The sequence below is a fragment of the Stylophora pistillata genome, chromosome 10 (genome assembly GCF_964205215.1).
Source record: "Stylophora pistillata chromosome 10, jaStyPist1.2, whole genome shotgun sequence".
Classification (NCBI taxonomy): Eukaryota; Metazoa; Cnidaria; class Anthozoa; order Scleractinia; family Pocilloporidae; genus Stylophora; species Stylophora pistillata.
The window spans coordinates 27939737-27960559 of NC_142528.1; the positions used below are offsets into that span (position 1 = coordinate 27939737).

Consider the following 20823-nt stretch of genomic DNA (forward strand, 5'->3'; position numbering starts at 1 on the left):
GCAAGGAGCTCAAAACCAAGCAGAAAAGCCAAGTTCTGAGCTGCGCGTGCAAAGATCTTTGCAAAACTCAGTAAGATGAATATCAAATGAGGATTAACAAATTTGCAATGTAAATGAAACATTTGGTGGGCATCAGAATGAGTCAAGATGAGATGATGTCATAAAAGGTGTGATTCCGATTTTGTTACCCACCACTCCTTGAAGCCTGTATGTAAAAAATGACCCACGCAAAGGCATCACAGAAAAATCTCGCCGGCAATCTCTGGCTGCATACAAACGAGCCCGATTTCAGACTCAGGCCTTCGACAAAATGGGGAGTAACTTAAATATACCTTTGAAGACTCACCTTGTACAAATCACTTGCAAATGCTGCAACAAGATTTTCCTCACCTCTCTTTCCTATTCACTAGCATAACGTTCAGAGGAATGAGGTTGAGAATAAAATCCACTGAAATTCATTTTATTCACTGATAAAATTAACGCATAATCAAGACTTTTTTGGGAAAATTATTCTATCTCACTTTCTTTACAAATTACACTGTACCAATTTTGTAAATATAAAAAAATATACAGTATATTCATTTCAGCAGAGACTCGTTCCACCTTTTACCACCTTGGGGATCGTTGTACAATTGTCATAACTTAATTACACTAGCTTAAACGACACAAGAATAGTTACAGGTTTATAAATTACACGAGTCCAAGCTACTCGGTATAAATTGCAAAGTGGTCAATATTGTTTACTTTACACAGCCTTAAAATACATGAATTTCTTTTCTGTTTAAATAAATTTGTACTAAAACTTGACGGTGCCTGAGGGAAGGCTGCTGTTGCAGAGTCTGTAGTACCGTAAGTCTCCGACAAATCGGTGAATACTCTGAGTAAAAGATGGCAAGTCCTACGGGAATGACATAAAAACACTGTTAGACAATAAAAATAAAATAAATAGTATCAAGGAACCAGTCTTTATTATCTCCTGGGGGGGGAGGGGTCGGCGGATCAAATAAATGACGATAAGGGACCAGTCATTACAATATCCTAGGTGAGGGGGGTCCGCGGAATTTGCAGGGAATCACATGATTTTCATGGGGAGAGGAGGAAAGATCAGTCGTCGCTAACAGAGTATAAAGGTGGGGGGGGGGGGGAAGATAAATTTTATCTCGACACAGATAAACTTTTCCGACTCCCCCCCCCGCTCCAATAATAAATCATAACCGTCCCTAAGCCAACATTTTTCTCTTCGTAAAATTAGGACAGCAGCAGACCAGCAGATTGGTAAAAGAATAAAAGGTCGAACCATTAGACAGATGGTTTTTCTAACTACAATGACAACATCGCATGTACATACACACATACATACATACACACATACACACATACACACATACACACATACACACATACACACATACATACATATCAGATACAATGAAATATATGAAGTTCATATATTTTGAACTGCGGTATATATCACGGGTTTATTACGAATCAACTTAACGGCCTACTCCCAGTTGGCTTGTTAGCTCAATTGGTAAGAGCGCTGCACTAGTATCGCAGAGGTCAGTGGTTCGAATCCCGTACAGGCCTGGTTTTTTTCAGGTCTGATTTTCGCTATTGCTTAAATAGCGCTATCTACTGCGAGGATCGTGCATCATACGTATATATACATACATACATACATACATACATACATACATACATACATACATACATACAGACAGACAGACAGACAGACAGACAGACAGACATACAGACATACATAGGTTAATTGACCCTCCCCATAGGGGCTTTTCAGGGCCAACACTCACCCATCTCACCCAAAGGAAGGACATCCACCACACAGTAATCTCGTGCGTGGGGAATTAACGTCTCCTACCCCTAACCCTGCAGGAGACGGGGCCTACGGTTTATTCGTCCTTATCCGAGAAGACTAGAATATCTATCCATTTCTTGATTATAGAAAGGTAGCAAATTCTCCTCACTTATTTTAAGAGCATGAGTATTGGTCCGGCCGGGGCTCAAACCCTCGACCTCCCGCACAACACAATCCGGCACTCTAACCAATTGAGCTAACCGGGAGGCGGTCATGTCACTACTCAATAAGAATTTCTTGGCTTATTCTGGTTATACTGCAAAAAAAGAAACTTCTACCTTTTCCGAGTCGAGGATTAGACCCACCCTATAAGAAATTCTAGGATTCGCCCCTGCTCTATCACTCACTGTGTCTGTTTATAACCTTTTGTTGTACCTACCTTATCGGGTGTGAAATTGTTTCCCAACTCAGTCTTCTGTGAGTCGGTAAGCCCTTCACAGCCACCAAGAAACTGAGGCAAGAACGCTGAGTAAAACGAGTCAAAGTCCACAGCCGCCATATTGTACAGAGTAATCGTGATCTCTTCTTGTAACAGATCATGTGACCTAAAAACTAGCGCTTGAAGGAAGACGTTCACGAACTGAAGAAGCATGCTTTCTTTAAAGATGCGCTGACAAAGGAGAAAGAAAAGGGTGGTTATTTCTGAGGAATACAATCTAACAGTTATTGTCATTCTGAGAAGCTTAAATTTGGAGTAAGCGCTAAAAAATCTGTCACTTATCAGTTTCATTCCCGCGACGTAAATATCAATTCTCTGCCGTGTGTGCCATAAATTTCATATAGTTTTAATTATTATAATCTTGTTTTCAACCAAACGATATTTCCTAAGAGGTCCTGGGGATGAGTTGGAGCTCTATTAACATTGAAAGATATGATAACTTTATCGCTAAGAGTAAAATCGTGCCAGAACAGCAACGGGCTTGTCTGTTCTTCAGAAAGATAAGCGTGAGGAATTCAAACAACAGTAATAAAGCTTGTGCGGAAGTTCGAGAGGGTCTGCCAGAGGGGTGAACAGGACAAACCTTTTGATAAAGTTTACACTTGGAGTTGAGATTTTCTAATGCTTCAATGTTCTGCTTGAATACTGTAATGTCTGGTTGAAGAAAAGACTGTCCAAAGGCCTAAAGTAAAACCACAAATACATCAGAGGATCATAAATCGCTTTAAGGGTGCTTACTAAATCAAACGATCAGTAAAATTAAGGAAGTTTCACCCATTTAGTACAACCATAAACAAACTGATTACAAGGACCCACAAAGCAAATAAAATTTACGATTGGAAGTAAATTAATTCTAACGTCCCCTTGAGGAAAAAAAAAAAAAAAAAAAGGCGTGTAAAAAATCGCATCTGGTTTTTGCTTTTCATCTCCTTGGTTAAGAAAGCAGCACTAATTTTATATACCAGTGTACGTGCTTAATAAGACAAAAATAGTTTTTCCACATTATTTTTAATCCGACAGTGCAGCGGAAACTAAAGTTAATTGATGAAAGAGATAGGACAACTCTTATGTGAATTTACACCCTACTCAAAGCACCAAAGTTAAAGCAAGGATCAAATCTGTTGCAAACCTGCATTATGGAGTTAAACTGAGCCTGGTTCTCCACAGTCTCTTCTGCCATCGACATTTTGGCCAGCAGAGATGCACGGAAGAAGTAACGCCAGTTGTGCAGTAGTAATTGATGGAGTAACTCGTAAAATTCGCATTTTATGTCGGGGCATGGTTGCTGAAGAAAAAGAGAGAAAAAAAGGAATCGATCAGTATCATCATCATAACGGTTTCTTTGTCATGAAATGAGACGTTACGTCTTAGATCGAGATTGTGAAAAGGTTAACTAGAGGGTTAAGAAGAGAAGATTCCCAAGCATCTTCGTTTGCGTGAAGTGTATGCAAAAACTATACAGAGGGAAAAAGAAAAATTTACCTCAGCCAAAATTGGATACAACTGCTCCATACATAATCCGATAATATTAGGGAGAAAAGCCTTGAAGGATGCAGCAGGTTCTTGCACCAACAGCTGCAGGATTTTCAAGAAGTTGTTGATGACGCGCGAGCCGGCTGTACTCTCGTGATGCAGTGTTTCGGACAACTGCTGGCGGGTGAAGGTGTGAAGCAGTGGTTGAACGATCTGTTCCGTCACCGCTGGACCAAGTTGAACCTTCAAACTCTCGAACAACGTCAGAAGGAAGCCTAGAATCTCATCAGTTGTATCTGTAATATGAGTAACCATAAATGTATTGATAGCTGATTTATAAGCACTTCATTAAACTGTACTTTGCCGAACTGGCAGTTACGAATTTCAAGTTGTCTACTTGCACTGCTAACGAGTAAAAATACCTTAGTTTTTTTCTCACTTACCTGGATAGTGGATATACACCGGAAAAATAGTAATTGTGATTTGAACTACATCTGAGATGGACTGGTACAGAATGAGTTTGGTCTTGGTAACCTGGTCTTCTGTTGCGGCAGACATCAAATCAGCCAGCACGTGTAGGGTGAAGTGAAGAAGAGGCTTGGCTGTTCATAAATCGATCATTTATTTAACAAGTGAGATGCAATAACACTATCAATAATTTTCCTAAAATTGAGAGGTGTATCATGAGACAGCAAGTGACTTAAGAGTCTGAAGAAAAGTAAGAGCTTCATTTACAATTTTTTTGACGGCTCTTTGCAAGCATTTCTAGTAAACGGCTCTATTTTTAAGTGTTATAGTACGAATTGTTTTGGTATGCCTCTGCCTAACCACTTATTAGACCCACTGTCCCCTATCGAGTAGTTGAGGTGCAAACTTTACTTACCACTTTCCTGTAGCTGTTTGTTTCCAGAGAAACCTGGTGTTTCCACGATACTTTTTAAAGGTTGTTTGATGCTCTGCATTAAGGTGTGATGACTTTGAGAGCGAACTTCCCATTCCTTGACAAAAACGAAACCAAAAAGTTCAGTATTTAAACTACAAACTTAAAGTATTTCAAAGGTATCGTATTTGGTGCTTCACCTTGCCAATACAAACCACGTAACAGAGCTGTTTTCCATCGAATGTCATTGACCTTAGTAAAACTTAAATAATAGCAAGGGTAATAAAAACAAAATACTTAGTCTGAGTGCTTGTGGTAATTATGCTCCATTTGAAATCTTCATTAACTTCGATCCTTACCTGTTCATTATCAGCTTTATTTGGCCAAGGTAACACCAAAGCATTTGACAAAGACCGTATAACTAAGGTCTGGACCTGTTGGGGAGAAATTAACAACGCTTTTACACTAGAGAAAACCTTTAAAGTAAGTTAAAACACTAATAACAATAAGGACTATGTAATTTGCACCTCAAGTGGCAAGTCAGATAATGAACCACTGTTAACATCACGGAAGAGCTTCTGTACTTTATCCAGGGCAGTCATAAATGATGGACGAACTGTTGTTGCTAATGAGTTGAGAAGATGGGAAGCTGGTAACGAAACCCTTTGAGGAACCTAAGGAAAAGATGAATTGCTTGTTTGAGTTGTTTTTTGGTACTGTCTTCCACGGTACCGGTGAAAACTTACACAAGGTGGCCAGCTATAACAAACATATGGTACACAAATAACAAGACAAAGCAACAGCAGCTTACTTCCTTGTTTATCAAAGGAACCAGAGAATCAATTGCATTTGAGACAAGCGTCACAAACTTTTCTTGATGCTGTTGTTGTCTGTAGGTTTCCAAGTAATACTGCGCCATCCAGTGACAGTAAGCTTGAAATGCAGCAAGTCCTTGGGCGTGGCTTAAAGAGTCAAAGAAACTAGTTAAATACAGTAAAACATTACGTCTGCACACAAGCTAAAATGGCTGTGAAAGGAAGTCTAGTCTATCTCTGGCTACAGAGAGGAACTGTGTCGGAGAGGTATCTGGCTCAGAAGTGGCCTGTCCTGTTCTGTCCAAATTAGGCTAAAATCTGGACAACTGTCCTGGACTAAAGAACAAAACGTTTGAGTTGAAGCCATCCCTGGGGTTATTGTACTCTGCTCTAAGTCCAGTCAGTTTATTCTTAAAACCCAGTCTCTCTCAAACCAAGAAAATACATGTCTAACAGTGACCTATAAGGGGAGCTCTGACAAAACGCTAGTGGTAAGCTATCATCCAGAACAAACTTTTCATTTCATGGTTTAATAAACTGCTTTGTCTTACACTTCAATGAGGTCCGGTTGAAGAACATTAGGCATGGCTGTATGAGCTGCAAACAACTGACTTTGTGTGCCAAACAGTGCAATCTGTCCAAGTCTTTCAACAATAGCCTCCCCATCACTAAATCTGTTGGCAAAATTCACTTCACCAATAAAGTGTTCTGACAGTCGTCCCAGTGCACGCTCCATGGTGGACAAGTCTCGGAGTGTACAGTGCAATTGAAGACATTCATTTTCACCACTGATCCCTAGTTGCAGGCCTGAAGACAAAAGAAAATGTAAAAATTCACCCAATCACTCCCAAGATCCAAACGTTGATTCTCTACCTTGTTTTCCATACGTTTCTTATTATAATTTTAACTTTAAGAATTTGGTGTTTAATCCAACAACATCCCTTATCAATAGTTTTTCTTAATTCCCAACAACATTTTGCTTAAATTGATTTGAAGATCTAACTGTTTCTTGATACTATTTGAGGTCGTTTTGCAAAGGTAGTTGGATCATCTATGAGTTATCCAAGACTGTTACAGCATCCACCATGGTACTTTTGAGAAGTAGTAATCATCACTGAAAACTGCCTTTTACTTATGTAAATTTCTTCCCTGTTTCCTAACAGCAACATTTCTGTGACATCAACAACCAATCTTACCATGTGCAGTTTTGGTGACATAATCTCCAAGACCAATGTACACATCACAATATTCACTAAATAGAGGGAACTAAAACAATAAAAGAGAGCAAAAGATTAACTACATGTAGATGGAAAATTTAACTTTCTGGTAAAGGATGCAAAACTTTTATTCTTATAGCACTTGTCCTTAGAGACAGAAAACAAAATGAATAGCTTCTTACCAGCAGTGAGAATGTCTCTCCAGGAAGGAGTTCTGCTAACTTAGCTACAATTTCAAGGCAGTTTCTTTGAAATGCTTGCCACTCTGTTTCAGACTTGAATTAAAAAAAAAAAACTCAATTGTATCCTACAGTAAAAATATTTGTCAAAATGAAATTACATTAAAATGAATAGTCTACCCTTAAACATTTTAGAGGTAAACTCACAAGGCTTGACCTCACAAATTGTGTTCTCCACACAGTTCCTGTCTCTTTTACTGCATTTATTATCCTCACAGAAATTAAAAGAGCACTTTTGATACTGATAGTTTCTTTTCTTTCAAGACTCTATGTTTAGTAAAAGTCAGAAATATCAAATAGTTGAAGCAACTGATTTCTTATACAAATGTTTAATAAAAAATAATACAATGTCAACTTACATCATCATCTAGCGTTTCATCATCCAACTCCTCAAGTTGCTTTCGATTATGTCGGAATTGAATTTTCTTCAGCAGCTCAGTTATCAACATCAGCAACACTTCCTTATACCTAAAAACAGAAGTACATAACTTGTTTGTTTCTAGTAACTTACAAGACAAAACCCTCGGCAAAACCCTGAAACCAACTATGGGGCATACATGAAAGAAAAGCTGATAGCCAGGGGTTAATAAAATAGCATTATAAACTGAGAATTCTATAAACTGATTGATGGAAAAAAGCAATGGTTCATCTTTTGATCATGAAAAATTCAATTTTAGTTTAATGAAAAGTGGAAAGCTCCTTAGAGGAATTGATTGTTTGAGTAATCGTAAGCTAATTGTAAAAAACATAATTCATTTGAAAGTTGTTAGGAGGTGATCAAATTTAAGGAGCTACAAATGTGTCTTCATGTCCCTGTGACTTAAAAGGTAGTAAAACATTAAAAAAGCTTATAACTTTTATGAGGTATTATCTCATTTAAATGAGAGCTGCTCAGTACTTATTCGGTTTGAATTCCCAAGAGTATGTTAATAATAATAATAATAATAATAATAGTAATAATAATAATAATAATAATAACTGTAGTCAGCACTTCACTCAAAATTGCAAGATCTTTGAAAGTCATGAGTTGAAGACTTCATCTTAGCCATGTGTTATTTTGTTGAGTTTTTAAGACATTAGGGACTAGCCACTAGGGTCTTTCTTTTTTATCATTTTGTATTAGTTTTTCTTTTTTTTGGGGGGGGGGGGGGGGTGCATATGTAAATTCTAAACATGTTAGCTGGCCATGTCCTAGACGCCCAGCTTTCGTGTATATAGGTTCTGGCATCCAGACGTTTTAACCGGCATAATAATAATAATAATAATAATAATAATAATAATAATAATAATAATAATAATAATAATAATAATAATAACAGTTCAATATCAGTACATCCATGATATGGTTCTTCACCTGATATAAGAATAAAATAAGGAAAAAAAATACATAAATCGGAATTATGAATTTGTAAAAAGCTAGGTAATAAACAGTAAAAATTAATGTAATCATACAATATATACATTATGTTGGATGATAGATTGTTCAAAACACAAACCTGCTGACAGTAGCTTCAGCTTCTGCAAGCTTATCACTTCTAGCATTTGCAACTTTTCCAATAAGGTAGTCTAGAAACACAGTCCAAATGTCCAAACAGGCGAAAAAGCCTTCCAACTGAGGCTGAATGATGATAAGTCATCTCAATTAGAAGAAATTGAAAACCAGGAAAAAAGATAATTTAATTTAACTGCTACACATGTAAAAAGTGTCTTCACCCTTCAACTCCCAAGATTTGATTGTTAATTCTCCCCTCGAGCTGCTACACGTTACCTTGTAAATTAGTTATGAGAATTTGATGTTAGATCCCAGTAACACCTCCTCCTACCTGATAAATTTGAGTATTCTCATTACCTGTTTGCTGGATCATGTATGGATATTAGAAGGAGAAGTTTCATTTTAATCACTTCTGGGAGTTAATGGGTTTTAAGTGTTTTAGAAAGCTTCTTTGTCTCTTCATCTACTCATCTCCCAAAAAGCCCAGAAATGTTGCAGGAGATTCATTTTAAAAATTATGCTTTCACAGCATAAAAGATTTATCTTTAATCTTCAGTATACATAGGGAAATCAAATTTCACAGAAAGAAAATTAAATTCTTTTATTTACTGACCTGTTTGAATGTATATTTGAAGAGTAATGTCAACAGCTCAAGAACTGGGAAATGGGAACTATTTTCAAATCTTCTCAAGTGTATACTCACAAAAAGTCTCAAAAACTCAGTAAATTTATTCAAGTAACTGAAAAAAATTGAGTAAAACAGGCATGTTAGAAAATTTGTATAAATTTACAGAAAACAGAAATCTAGCCTCATTGCCACTGACTTCTATAAAATCAAGGGGTAATTTTTTTACAAGTACATGTAGGTTGCTTTTGCCCCCCAAAAATCATTAAGATTATCGTTAAACAGTTCCATCAAAGTGCAGTATGCTGGTTGGATCAGTGTGAGGGGGCCGTGCATTTTCTTGATAATAAAAGCATCAGTGGATCTGATCTGGTCATGCAGGCTCTTTGCAGTGTAATGTGTTTGGACAAGACCCTATCATCTCTCTTGTTAAAGCAACATGACATAAATGCTAGAAAAGGGGGGGAGGAGAGGAATGAAAATGGCATGACAAATAGCTAAGGGGGAGGCATGGCTCTACATGTCTACATAATAAGTTTCATAGCCTCACCTTTCATCTTGTTCTGTGAGAAGATTTTCCACGGCTTGAGCACCTGTATCCTTTGTTATTCTCTGTAACAGCTGAAATGTTTGCTGAAACAACTTCAGCAAGAACTCCTCAAATTCTACAGGCACACAATTCTTAGACAACAGTTCATTAATACAAGTCATTGCTGAGACACCTAGAGAAAACAAAACACAACAGGGCAATTGCTTCATTGTTATATAATACACTTTGTTGTTCCATTTCATAAGCAAGTATGACTTGGGAAGGAATGACAATTTTTGGTTTAAATAATGAGGACTTTTAGGAAAATAAGCACTCAAGAAAAGAACTGAATACTCCCAAGGACTTGGATGTCTCTGTGGATAATTAATCGTTCCACTCCCAAGATCTTAGTACTTCTCCTTACTGTTTGACATACAATTCTTATAATGTCAGTTCAGAGAATTTGGTAATGGATCAACCAATAATCCCCTGTTTTTCACTTTTCTGTATTCTCATCGCTTATCTAGTTGTTATTGTGTTGATATTATAAGGAGAGTTGCCGTCTTGGTCACTCATGACAGTTAAATGGTCAACTGAGTTCTATCACTTAGCCCCAGAGTTGAAGCTTTCAGTTACTTTACTCAGCAGTTATGTCTGCAGTAACAAGAAAAGGTCAAGGCAGTACATTATTTCTCACCTAGTTCCGCATTACTGACAACACTGCCTCCAGAGCTGGATGGAACTACACTGCAGCCAAACTCCGCAAGATAAAACACAGTAGACACAAGTGAAGGTGTAATGGTAGAAGACAGAGGGATCCAGCTAAACAGATGTGCTAAACATTTAAGTACTAGAGAACTGATCTCTTCAGATTCCAAGTCCAAAGGTGGCAGTGGATGTCCTAAATTCTGTCTAGATTTCATTGGTGAATTACTAAATAATCGTCCCATGAGATTACTACTCCCTGCATGTTGGAGTGACTGATCTGCCGAGGGCGATGAAGTAAACATTGATAATGAACTTGATCCAGACACTGTAGGACTAGAACTCCTGGCTGGTGATATTCCATGAGTAGGAGAAGGAGGTGGGGTAACTGTTGTTGCAAGTCGACGGTGTTTTTCTAGGACTCTGTCCAATAAATGAGTCAATAGAGAGAGGATGCCAGGAACTTCATTGAGCAAAAGTCTGTGTACTTCAGTCTTTCTAGCAATACTCAAATCCTCCCTGGGTGAGGCTAATTCTTCTGATGTTGTCTGAAGCATGAGCAAGCCTAATGCCACTGTTGAAGGTTGCTGGAGCAACTGTAAAAAAAATAATGAAAATTTGTTACTTGCAGGGTATAAATACAAATTTGAACCCCTGCCAGTTACACTCTGTTGTCAAACACCCTGTTAATTAGGCTCCACAAAACTTGTTGGACAGCTATCACATGCACTCAGGTTATGTTTAAGTTTAATTCATTTGCCACAGGAATGGCAGGAGAAAGGAACAGAATTTTCATTCCAATTGACACCTAACCCCTTTTTCACCCACCCATCCCACCCCGGGGAGGACATCCATCACACAGTAATCTCGTGTGTGGGAAATTAATGTCTCCAACCCCAACCCTGCAGGAGACAGGACCTCCATTTATCGTCCCTATCCAAGAAGACTAGAAAGTCTAACCATTTGCAGATATTATTACAAAGGCAGCACTTTCTTCTCAGTTATTAATTTTTAAGACCCTGAGTGTTGGTCCAGCCGGACTTGAACTCACGACCTCCCACACAACAGTCCGGTGCTCTACCAATTGAGCTAACAGGGAGGCAGTAGGTGTGATACAAAGATCAACAACATTGAGTATATCTCAGGAAGATGCTAAACTTTGGCTACATGAAAGTCACCGAATGAAGGGGTTATTTCTTCTTAATAAGGTGAATGAAATACATGTATCAATGAGAAATACAACATGACTGTTTGATAATCTAATTCTTGGCAATGGTTCATCCTCGAGGCCAGGGTGGTACAGTGTACTTTAACTCTTTAATTTTAGTGTGAAGGAAGTAAAATTAATATGTACACTGTATATGTGTGTAAGAAGCTTTAACCATTTGACTAACATATAATTTCTCCTTACAGCATTACCCCTGAATCACCCATTAGGGTCACAAGAATAAAAGAAATGATCACCAACTAAAAAAGCTCTTGATTGTAAAACAAACCTCCTTGGTCAGCACCTCAAGTAATGTATAGAGAACAGTATGAAGATTGTGAAGGTGTAGTGCGATCATCCAGGTGAGTGTAGTCCTGAGAAGGACTGTTGTTGGGGGTGGTGACTGATGTTTTGACAACCTGCCCAGAAGTCATCATCAGAATCAATGAATAGTGAACATTCTACTGACAACAACTATTCACTTGACTCTGATGATGACTTTTGTACAGGTTGTCACTACACTTTCACATGTTACCCATGTGTTCAAATCATTTACTGCAGTGCAGAGATTATGCAAACTGAAGCAATGACGCTACGGTGCAAAGGGTTACTAAATGTAGCTGCTTACAATCTAGGGGTTAAAATTTCATTTTCAGTTTTTAAATGGGAAAAAACCTTCAGAAGGGATCTATCTAAGTGAGGGGGTGAAAATAAAAAAGGTAAACTTGGCGACTCAGTTTACCATTATTTTGAATGTTCAGACAGTGAGAAGTTAGAGAGTGATTTTCCTTCCATAGAACAAGGGAAAAGTTAAAGACTTACCTCAATAATATTTGAGAAAAAGTTTGGATAGAAATGTGGCCAATCAACTCTTCCAACATCAACAATAACTTTTATAAGCTTGTTTCTGATGTAAGATGGCAGCTTCTTGTGATATGACAAGAGATAATCATTAAGAAACTGACGGACCTCAGCCTTATCTCCTGCTTGTGTTCCTATCCATTGTTTATTGATGAGATTCTAAAAATACAGAAATCAAATCATTATCCTATCCTCATTATTTCATTTATTCCTTAACATGATTTGATCATTTGTGATGTACAATTCAATTAGTCTTTTTTTTTAGAAAAATAGAGTAAAAATCGATGTGTTCTCTGTTTTTTATGGCTATTCCGTAATGCTGTCGGTTTAAAATCATACTATGGGATGCTTTCTATAAAGTTTTTAAGTCTCCTTGAAGAAATAAATTGCTGATTTTTCCCTCAATCAATTTTTCCTTTAATGTTTGCCAAAATGTATCATTTAAGTGTCTGCCCTTTAACTAACAAAAGGTCTGCTTTCTTAGCAACAACTTTTGGTATAATCATGTTGTCCCCATTGCCACAAAGAGGATGAAATTATCAAGAAAAAACAGACTTGCAAATGAAATTGAATTTAACAATTTGCATGGTGCATTTTTTAAGAATAAAATTGTGATCAATTGTTGAGAAAAAAGACACATTTCCTCAACTCAGGGGAACTTTAAAAGGCAAGCTTTGGCTACTGCTTGTATACATGCAAATGGGTAACAAACAAAAATCTTTTTCACCAACCTCAAACACTGAAACTGCATACATCAGGACATACTGATTTGAACAGTTGTTCATAAAATACACACAGTGGTGCCATGCTCCAGACTGCTGGCTAAAGTTTTGTAAAACTTGTTCTAAAAAAATATTATAATATTAAATTCATACCCATTGATTATTCAATAATTATTCCATGAGGATGCCTCGGATATGGCTAATCACCAATCTTGTATCCAACAAGTGCATATGGAATTATTATTTCATTAAATTTCACTAAATCTTGGGCATTTGAATATTTGGAGCCCATTCTCGGCTCTGCAATTTAGAAGGTTTTCTGAAAACCTTCTTTGTTCACCCAGCCATGACATACATAAAAAACACATTTATAATTAAAAGAACAGATTTATGAGAAATTGAGAGGAAGTGAAGTTTGTCTTTTCCAATTTTTTTTTAAAGTAAACCATTACTGTTCAAAACTGTAAGTCAAGGATTTGCAGTTTACAATTATAATGATCATAATGCAAAAATATTAAAATACAATTAACCCAATAATTTGAGGAGATTCACATCAAATTATAACCACTTTAAAAGGGTGCATGGAAAAAGCACTAAGAAAATCCTAGTAGACTCAGGAGTGATTGACTGTCCTGTAAAATTATCTTTCATTCCCTTATGAAATACAGGGGGAAGTTAATGACACGACAAAAGTCATGTGGGGCTTTATTCCACGCATCCCTTTCATTTGCCAGTAAGTATACTAGTTCACTTAATTAAGTCAAATACCTATTTCTCTTTTCCGATTGTTGTCCGTACAAGAAGAAAAAAATTCATTCATAAGCATCTCTAAGGCATGAAGGGATGCTGCATCTGAAGACTGAGAAAAAAAAAGGAATCTTTAGGGAATCTTAAGAAATTTCGTCACCATAATCAGCCATCTTTCAGTTCTAGTATGAACATGGATTAAATGTTGTATCCACTATGAAAACCCCAAGCACTTTCAGGATAATCACCAATGGTTGGCATACAAAATGAAAAAATTCTGGCAAGCTATCCTTATAATTACCATACCAGATACCAGATGAACAGGTAAAATGTATTGAAAGAGGTCTGGGTATGAACCTGGACTAGATTCTCATCATGATAGTATGTTCTTGAAAGGGCTACTAGTTCTTGTTGAAGCTCTTCACATAGGACAATAAATGGCTAGCAGCAAAGAAGAAGGGAAACCTAACAAATTGTTTACGGAACACAGGAGATAAATTTCTATGGAAATGGTGGTGCTGCATTGGTGGAAAGTATTAAAAGATAACTTGGTTTTATCAATTGAGTTGTCAATGTAAATGATGTAAATTGGCTACTGTTGAGTGTGTTTCTTAAGCTGATGTTTTGAGCATTAGGCCCTTTGTCAGAGGGAATGACAAAGAGGACTAACACTCCTAGTCATGAATGCTGAGAAAACTGCTGAGGGTTCCAGTAAAATAAGCTTGCTTGGCCTCTCCTTTCCCCTTCCTTTCTCAAGGAGTAGGTTTAAATTATTATACTCATTCACAAAAAAAGTTTGTGATAAACCAAGTGGGCAAACAAATTGGAACATACTTTTGTCTTTTAAGAAAAACTTTTGGTAGTTTCTTTGCCATGACTCACAGATCATCTGATCCGCATGATATATCACAGATATAAAGATGACAGATATTGAGTGAACTGTGACCATATTTGGACAAGAAACAGGCCAACCAACAGATCTTCGCCCCATCCATTAAGATAGGCTTTGAGGTAACACGTACATCACGAGCTCATTCAATACATAGAAAAATGAACAAATGGTAAGGCATCACTTTTCCCACAATAAAGAGATTAGTTTTTATAGACTTATTGTTAAATAGTGCTTACTTTTCCTGTATCCAATTTTGATTATGAACACATAATAGATGTGCGTAAAATGTGAAAGTAGATGGATCACGCCATCAAGCCATCGCATCTCACAGTATACAAACCACAAGAAATTGGCCATTTTAAGTCGAGGCTTATTAAATCCGTAATCGTCTACATTTTCCAAGACCTGATGACGATGAAAAGAGAGTTTACTCACCATTATCAAAGATTTCAAGGTCTACGTATGCACGTCGCTATACTGTCGTGTTTCAACTGTCATTTACCACCAATCTCTTCCAGAATAACCCAGTTGACCAAAACACATCTCTTATGCGATAATAACAGATTATGCTTCATGTACAAGTCCTTTCTTCTCAGGAAAATGCTGGGAATCAACGCAACGTGGAAGTAGTAATTACGGCATAGTCACTATGAATGTAGAATTCTCCCAGGCTTTTTCTGTAGGGTCGAGTCCTTGGCCGAGACAGTGAGCTTCTCACCTTTAGTTTCTCAGAGAAAAGGATAGACTTCCACCATAGAAAAATGAATTGAGGACACAATATTTACAGTGTATATCCTCGAGGACAATTGGTTCAGGACTAAAATGGGTAGAAAACCGGTTGCATACTTGTACGATGCGATAGAAATGTCCCTTTCCCTTCCTGCCCGGCCCACACGCACAAGAACGAGGCTAGTAGTAGCAGCGAACGTTGTTAGGGAGGGTGGGCAGGGGAATAGGTCAATGAGACTCAACTGGCCCGGTACCCCTCAGTCAGCAAGTAATTTGATAGAAATAAATAAATTTTTACATGATAGTTTGAGGAGGCTCTCAACAGAAGGTTTAGTGATAGCACTGCAGGTTCAAGCAATCTGTGTGACACCCTCTAAGCACTACAAATCCATTGTTTTAATTTCCTCAATTAAGTATGAGTATTAATAATAATTTAAAATGAGTCTTTCTTCAGCTTTCACCAAGTAAGGGGTGAAATGGCTGTTCATTTTCAAAATTAAATGAGTTAGCAGTCTTATTCAGTTGTTGCCGACAGGTTTTTCAATAAACAATTACACATTAATAAAATCTAAATAAATTTTTGTTGAACTTTTGATTGGACAGAAATTATAGAAAAAATAAACAATGTAAAGTTAAATTGGTTAATAAAGCCAAGCTCAGGATAGAGAAATCAGTATACAAATCAAATCCTGGCTCTAATTCACCCCAGGACCTCGTGGCACTCTCTCTTGACTAAAGGAAACCAAAATGAGTGTTACAATTTGTTTACTATTTTATATTTAGTTTACTCTTCATTCAATTCATTATCAAACAGCATGAGCATCTCTGAATGCAAGAGCAACCACAGCCTTCTGATGTCCACTGTACTCTCGAACCACCTCCCCTTGATCAAGATTCCACAAGCGAGCCATGTTATCAGAGGATGCTGGCAAGAATACAAACACCATTTACTATGTAATAATAATAACTGTAATACTATTACTGTACAACAGTCTTTAAACCTTGGTAATTACCATTAGATAGCATAGTCTAAACATTATAGCTAAATAGGCCATGCATCAGTCTGAGACAATGGGAATGGTGACAAGACAGCTGCTTGGTTCCTCTCCAGATTTTTGCAGATTAAGGTCAAAGAATACAAGTATATACATGAACAAAGTGAATTAAGATACGATGAATATATGAAGTTCATATATTTTGAACTGCGGTTATAGATACGTATGATGCATGATCCTCTCAGTAGAGAGCACTATTATCATCACAGATTTATTATGAATCAACTTAACGGTCTGCTCCCAGTTGGCTTGTTAGCTCAATTGGTAGAGTGCTGCACTAGTATCGTAGAGGTCAGTGGTTCGAATTCCATACAGGCCTGATTTTTTTCAGGTCTCATTTTCGCTATTGCATAAATAGCGCTCTCTACTGCGAGGATCGTGCATCATACGTAAAGTGAGTTAAATAAAAGTGTTCACAATTTTGCAAGTCCCCCAATAAAGTCCTTCCAATATGCATTACATGCTGATGCAAAACAAACACTTTAACTTCCGTTATGGACAGACATAGAGAAGTACAATGAACAGGATTTTCTTACCTGTGATAAGGTATTGCGAATCCTCGGAGAAGGCACAATCCCAAACCCATCGTTGATTGGCTTCTTTAAGAGTTTTTTCAAGGGAGAAATCTGCAGTCTGCCAAATTTTTACCGTTGTGTCTGCAGATGTTGTGGCTAGAAAGCTAGCAAACCAGATGAATAAAGTTTGGCAAGTTCAATAAAGAGTTTTGGACTTAAACCTTAAGTATTAAACCAAAAGATTTCTGCTTTCAAAATAAATAAAATTTCAACACACAGAAAGATCACCAGAAGGAAAAAAAAATGACAATGAGATGCTTTATTATCAAATAATCATAGTTAAGTTTATAGAGAATGTCTGGCAGACAGTACAGAGAATTGATGACTGGATATTAAGAGTGAAAGAGTTAATACAAATGACAAATGACCATTTTATAGAGTCAATTGCAAGGAAAGTGGTCAACCAGTCTAACAGACCAAGCTTTTGGGACACAATTATTGTTAACCCAAAGGAGACCTTTGGAAGACTTACCAAGAGTCTGGACTAAAAAGGCACTTCAATGCTGCTCTTTTATGTGCCTCACGAATTTTTGTTCTGGGGTGCAGCATAGTTGGATCATCTTTTGTACCTCCAGTTAAGCTCCAAACATAGCAGTTCCCCTGAAAAATCAACAACAACAAAAGATCAAACAAACACTCAAAGGAATTACTTATATGAACTGATCGACTATTGACTAAATTATTTGTGGGATGATTTTAGCAGAGAAAGAAGGACAGGAACTTGCTTTATCGAATGATTTCAAAGCAGAGCATTTATGACAACCACTCTGTGGTAAATTTCTCAAAATGAAAATAATTAACATGTAAATGTTTATTACCTGATTATTGACAGCAGCCATGTAGGATGCTTCTCGATCAATGCTGATCGACAAGATGGAGGCATCTTGTTCAGGAATCTACACCACACAAACAAACCTGACTCTAAGACAACTCACTCAAGAAACTTGCAATGTAAACTTTTGAACTCCACAGAAAATTACCATTTAGTAATCACTAGGTTTGTCATGAAAATATTTAAGTCACTAACCTAAAAGACAAACACAAAAAAATGAAACAACATTACTGGCACAAAACTCCTCACCAACTGCTCATTGTGATCCGTCTTAAGATCCCACATGTGAATTGCACCACTTTGATCGCCAACAATAAGCTCACCCTAAAATGATAAATTACAGGTTATGACAGGTTATCATCATGGTGTGTGTTCTTTTATTTCTTTCCTCAAAGTTTAGTTACCTGATTTGGATGAAGGCAAACACAGTTTACTGGAGCATTCACTTGAAACACTCTTTGACACTGTAAATTATGAGACCTGAGATACAACAAAAAACAAATGCATGGCTATTAAGTTGAAGCCATAACTCAAAGTAAATTTAAGCTAGATTTTTTTTAATTCTTAATGATGTTTACACAAAAAAAATGCAAAAATGGATCTTCACTGACCAATATTCAGCTGTGCTGATACTTTGTGCAGTCTATAAGGCATAATGACAGACATGTCCAGACATACCTCAAGTCCCATATTCTGGCAGAACAGTCTTCTCCTCCAGTGAACATCCACTTACCATCCTCATGAAACCCAACAGCAGTGACATTCTTGGATACACCATCATAATTCACAACCTTAAACAGAATCAAGATTATAAAAACTATTGTATAGAGAAACACCAGGAAATCTTCTTTCCCACACTTAAAATTCCCAGGGTTATCAAAGCAATCCCAAAAATTTAAATGTTGAAATGAAATTATAAACCTGTTAACTCGTAATAAGAATTGGGAATGTCCCTTAAAAAGTCAGCTTGAGGTTAAGTCTAACCCTAAAAATGTTACAGAAGATGAAAAAGTCTGAGGAACTCATTTTATAAATGAGTCCTTCAAACTTTAATGCAAAGTTTAAACAAGCTCAGATTGAATTACCATTATTAGCTGTCAGCATCCCTTAATGAGTATTGAATATTTAATGAATGATAACATTTCTGTGGACAACAGCTGACTGAGGGTTGAGTGTAAATCAACCAGATATGTTTAATTAGTAAAAGAACATCAACATGGCAGAAAAAAATTGGTAATTGGACCCACCAAGAAAGGAGTATAGACCCCTATTATTTTTTGCCAGTGTAAAATATGCATACCATATCATTTAGGGTGGATATTGACCAGTGGTTATAATGTTTTGAAGCCATAGGTACTTTTAGCCTCAAGCCTTAAAGAAAATGTGGTGCAAGGTTTTCTTGCAATTTTCCTGCGGTATAAATGGTTTATATTTATAAATTCAAAATAATAGCAAGCTTCATGGGCTTAATGACTTACAGCACTAGGATTGTTTGAATTGATGTCATACATGCGTATATGTTGATATCCTGAGGTAAAAAACAGATAAAAACAAAATGTTAATGTGAATTTAAAACATTTCTATAGTTACCAATACCCAGTTAGAATGCTCTTTCTTTTTATAAGAGTCATGGTCATAATCTATTGAAGCACCTTCTGCTCAACCTTCAAAGTAACAAGGTTGATCATTCTAGATAAAAATTTTTTTCCACTCAGAAGTCAAGAGCAAGTTACCTGCAGCAGCTAATAACTGTCTGTCTGGTGTGATCTGCATTGCATTGACTTGCTAATACAATAGAGTTAAAGATTTCAACATTTACAAGTACAACAATGAAGTAAGTACAGTTGAAATCTGTAACAAAATTCACCACCATAAAACAATCATAAGGCCACTTTGTAGGAAGTAATGGGAAATGAAATTAAAAATAAATCAAAATTCACCACAATACGAAATGCTTTTTATAAGAACGTTAAAACCAAATCTCAACGTACAATCAGACTCCATTTCTGCGAAAGTATTTCTTATAATATTTTTATGATCTTCGCACCCTCTTTTGTTAATTATTCACGCCAAAAACGCTTTATATATTGCAACTTGCATGATCTTTTATATTTTCCTTGATAATGGAGTCATGACAAACAGGTAATGAGAATACTCAGACTCAGTTGTTATCTTGATCAAACATTAAATTATATCTTTAAAGTTTTACCAGGAAATGTGTTGCAGCTAAAGAGGAGAGGTAACAATAAATTCTTGGGAGTTATATGGTTAAACCTTCCGTTATCTTAAACTCAAGTTTGCGTCTCTTAGAATTGTGTCTGTGTTTCAATGAAAATAATTTCAAGATATGTTGTGAGCCTCTCTACCTAATTAATTGTGTGGGTATATTCTCAAGTTTTTCAGGTTCTCAGGTTTTGTTTCCTTCGATAAACACCGTGCAAGTAAGATGTTTTTTTTTTTGTTTTTGCTTAATTTGCAGCAAGCTAAATTTTACAAATGCAAAGGATACCGAGTCTGGATGCTGAACAGTGCGATGACATATTCCACTATGAGCTTGCCAGAATTTAATAGCATGGTCATACCCTGCTGTGGCTAAAATAACCGGTTCACTTGAACCTTCTGTTTCAGCAGTCATCTTGTAGTTACCATCTGTTGGTTTGTTGTCGTTGATAAGGTAGAAATTTCATGCAAAACCCGGATAGCCCAAAGCTGGTTCAATCAGAACGTTAACGGGTACTCAAGTTGTATTACTTGACGCATCTTCTTGTTTTTAAATAAGCCACTGACTTAATGAAATTGGCTCAAGGTAATTTTTTCTTTCTTTCAAGGGAGGGGCAAAATGTAGTTAATAACAAGACAAGAGATAAGAAAAAAAAACCTTCTGAATCACGCATTTTTAACAGATTATCTACGCGC

The 20823-nt window shown here is 36.8% G+C and overlaps 2 protein-coding genes across 3 annotated transcripts; both read right to left on the reverse strand.

Annotated features, from left to right (window-relative positions):
- Positions 1-444: 444 nt before the first annotated feature.
- Positions 445-15620, reverse strand: LOC111343771 (exportin-6). 2 transcript variants are annotated; one of them, XM_022950962.2, is made up of 22 exons: positions 15152-15620; positions 13846-13936; positions 13087-13199; positions 12317-12514; positions 10280-10883; positions 9604-9775; positions 9042-9168; positions 8433-8554; positions 7296-7404; positions 6880-6972; positions 6677-6746; positions 6032-6287; positions 5477-5627; positions 5193-5339; positions 5025-5099; positions 4669-4783; positions 4229-4387; positions 3795-4081; positions 3442-3597; positions 2896-2994; positions 2253-2483; positions 445-898 (listed from the first exon to the last, which is right to left on the reverse strand). In XM_022950962.2, exons 1-22 carry the CDS (start codon positions 15152-15154, stop codon positions 797-799), a joined length of 3480 nt encoding a protein of 1159 aa, XP_022806697.2. In that variant the 5' UTR covers positions 15155-15620; the 3' UTR covers positions 445-796. The 2 variants fall into 2 exon arrangements, with proteins under 2 accessions (XP_022806697.2, XP_088591408.1); XM_088735282.1 differs by lacking the exon at positions 15152-15620 and adding an exon at positions 14659-14853.
- A 199-nt stretch (positions 15621-15819) lies between these two features.
- Positions 15820-20663, reverse strand: LOC111343770 (target of rapamycin complex subunit lst8). Its single transcript, XM_022950961.2, has 10 exons — positions 20417-20663; positions 19641-19692; positions 19386-19435; positions 18586-18698; positions 18312-18387; positions 18157-18231; positions 17894-17971; positions 17548-17675; positions 17037-17179; positions 15820-16370 (listed from the first exon to the last, which is right to left on the reverse strand). The coding sequence occupies exons 1-10, from the start codon at positions 20540-20542 to the stop codon at positions 16252-16254; spliced, it is 960 nt and encodes a 319-aa protein (XP_022806696.1). The 5' UTR covers positions 20543-20663; the 3' UTR covers positions 15820-16251.
- Between the last annotated feature and the right edge of the window lie 160 nt (positions 20664-20823).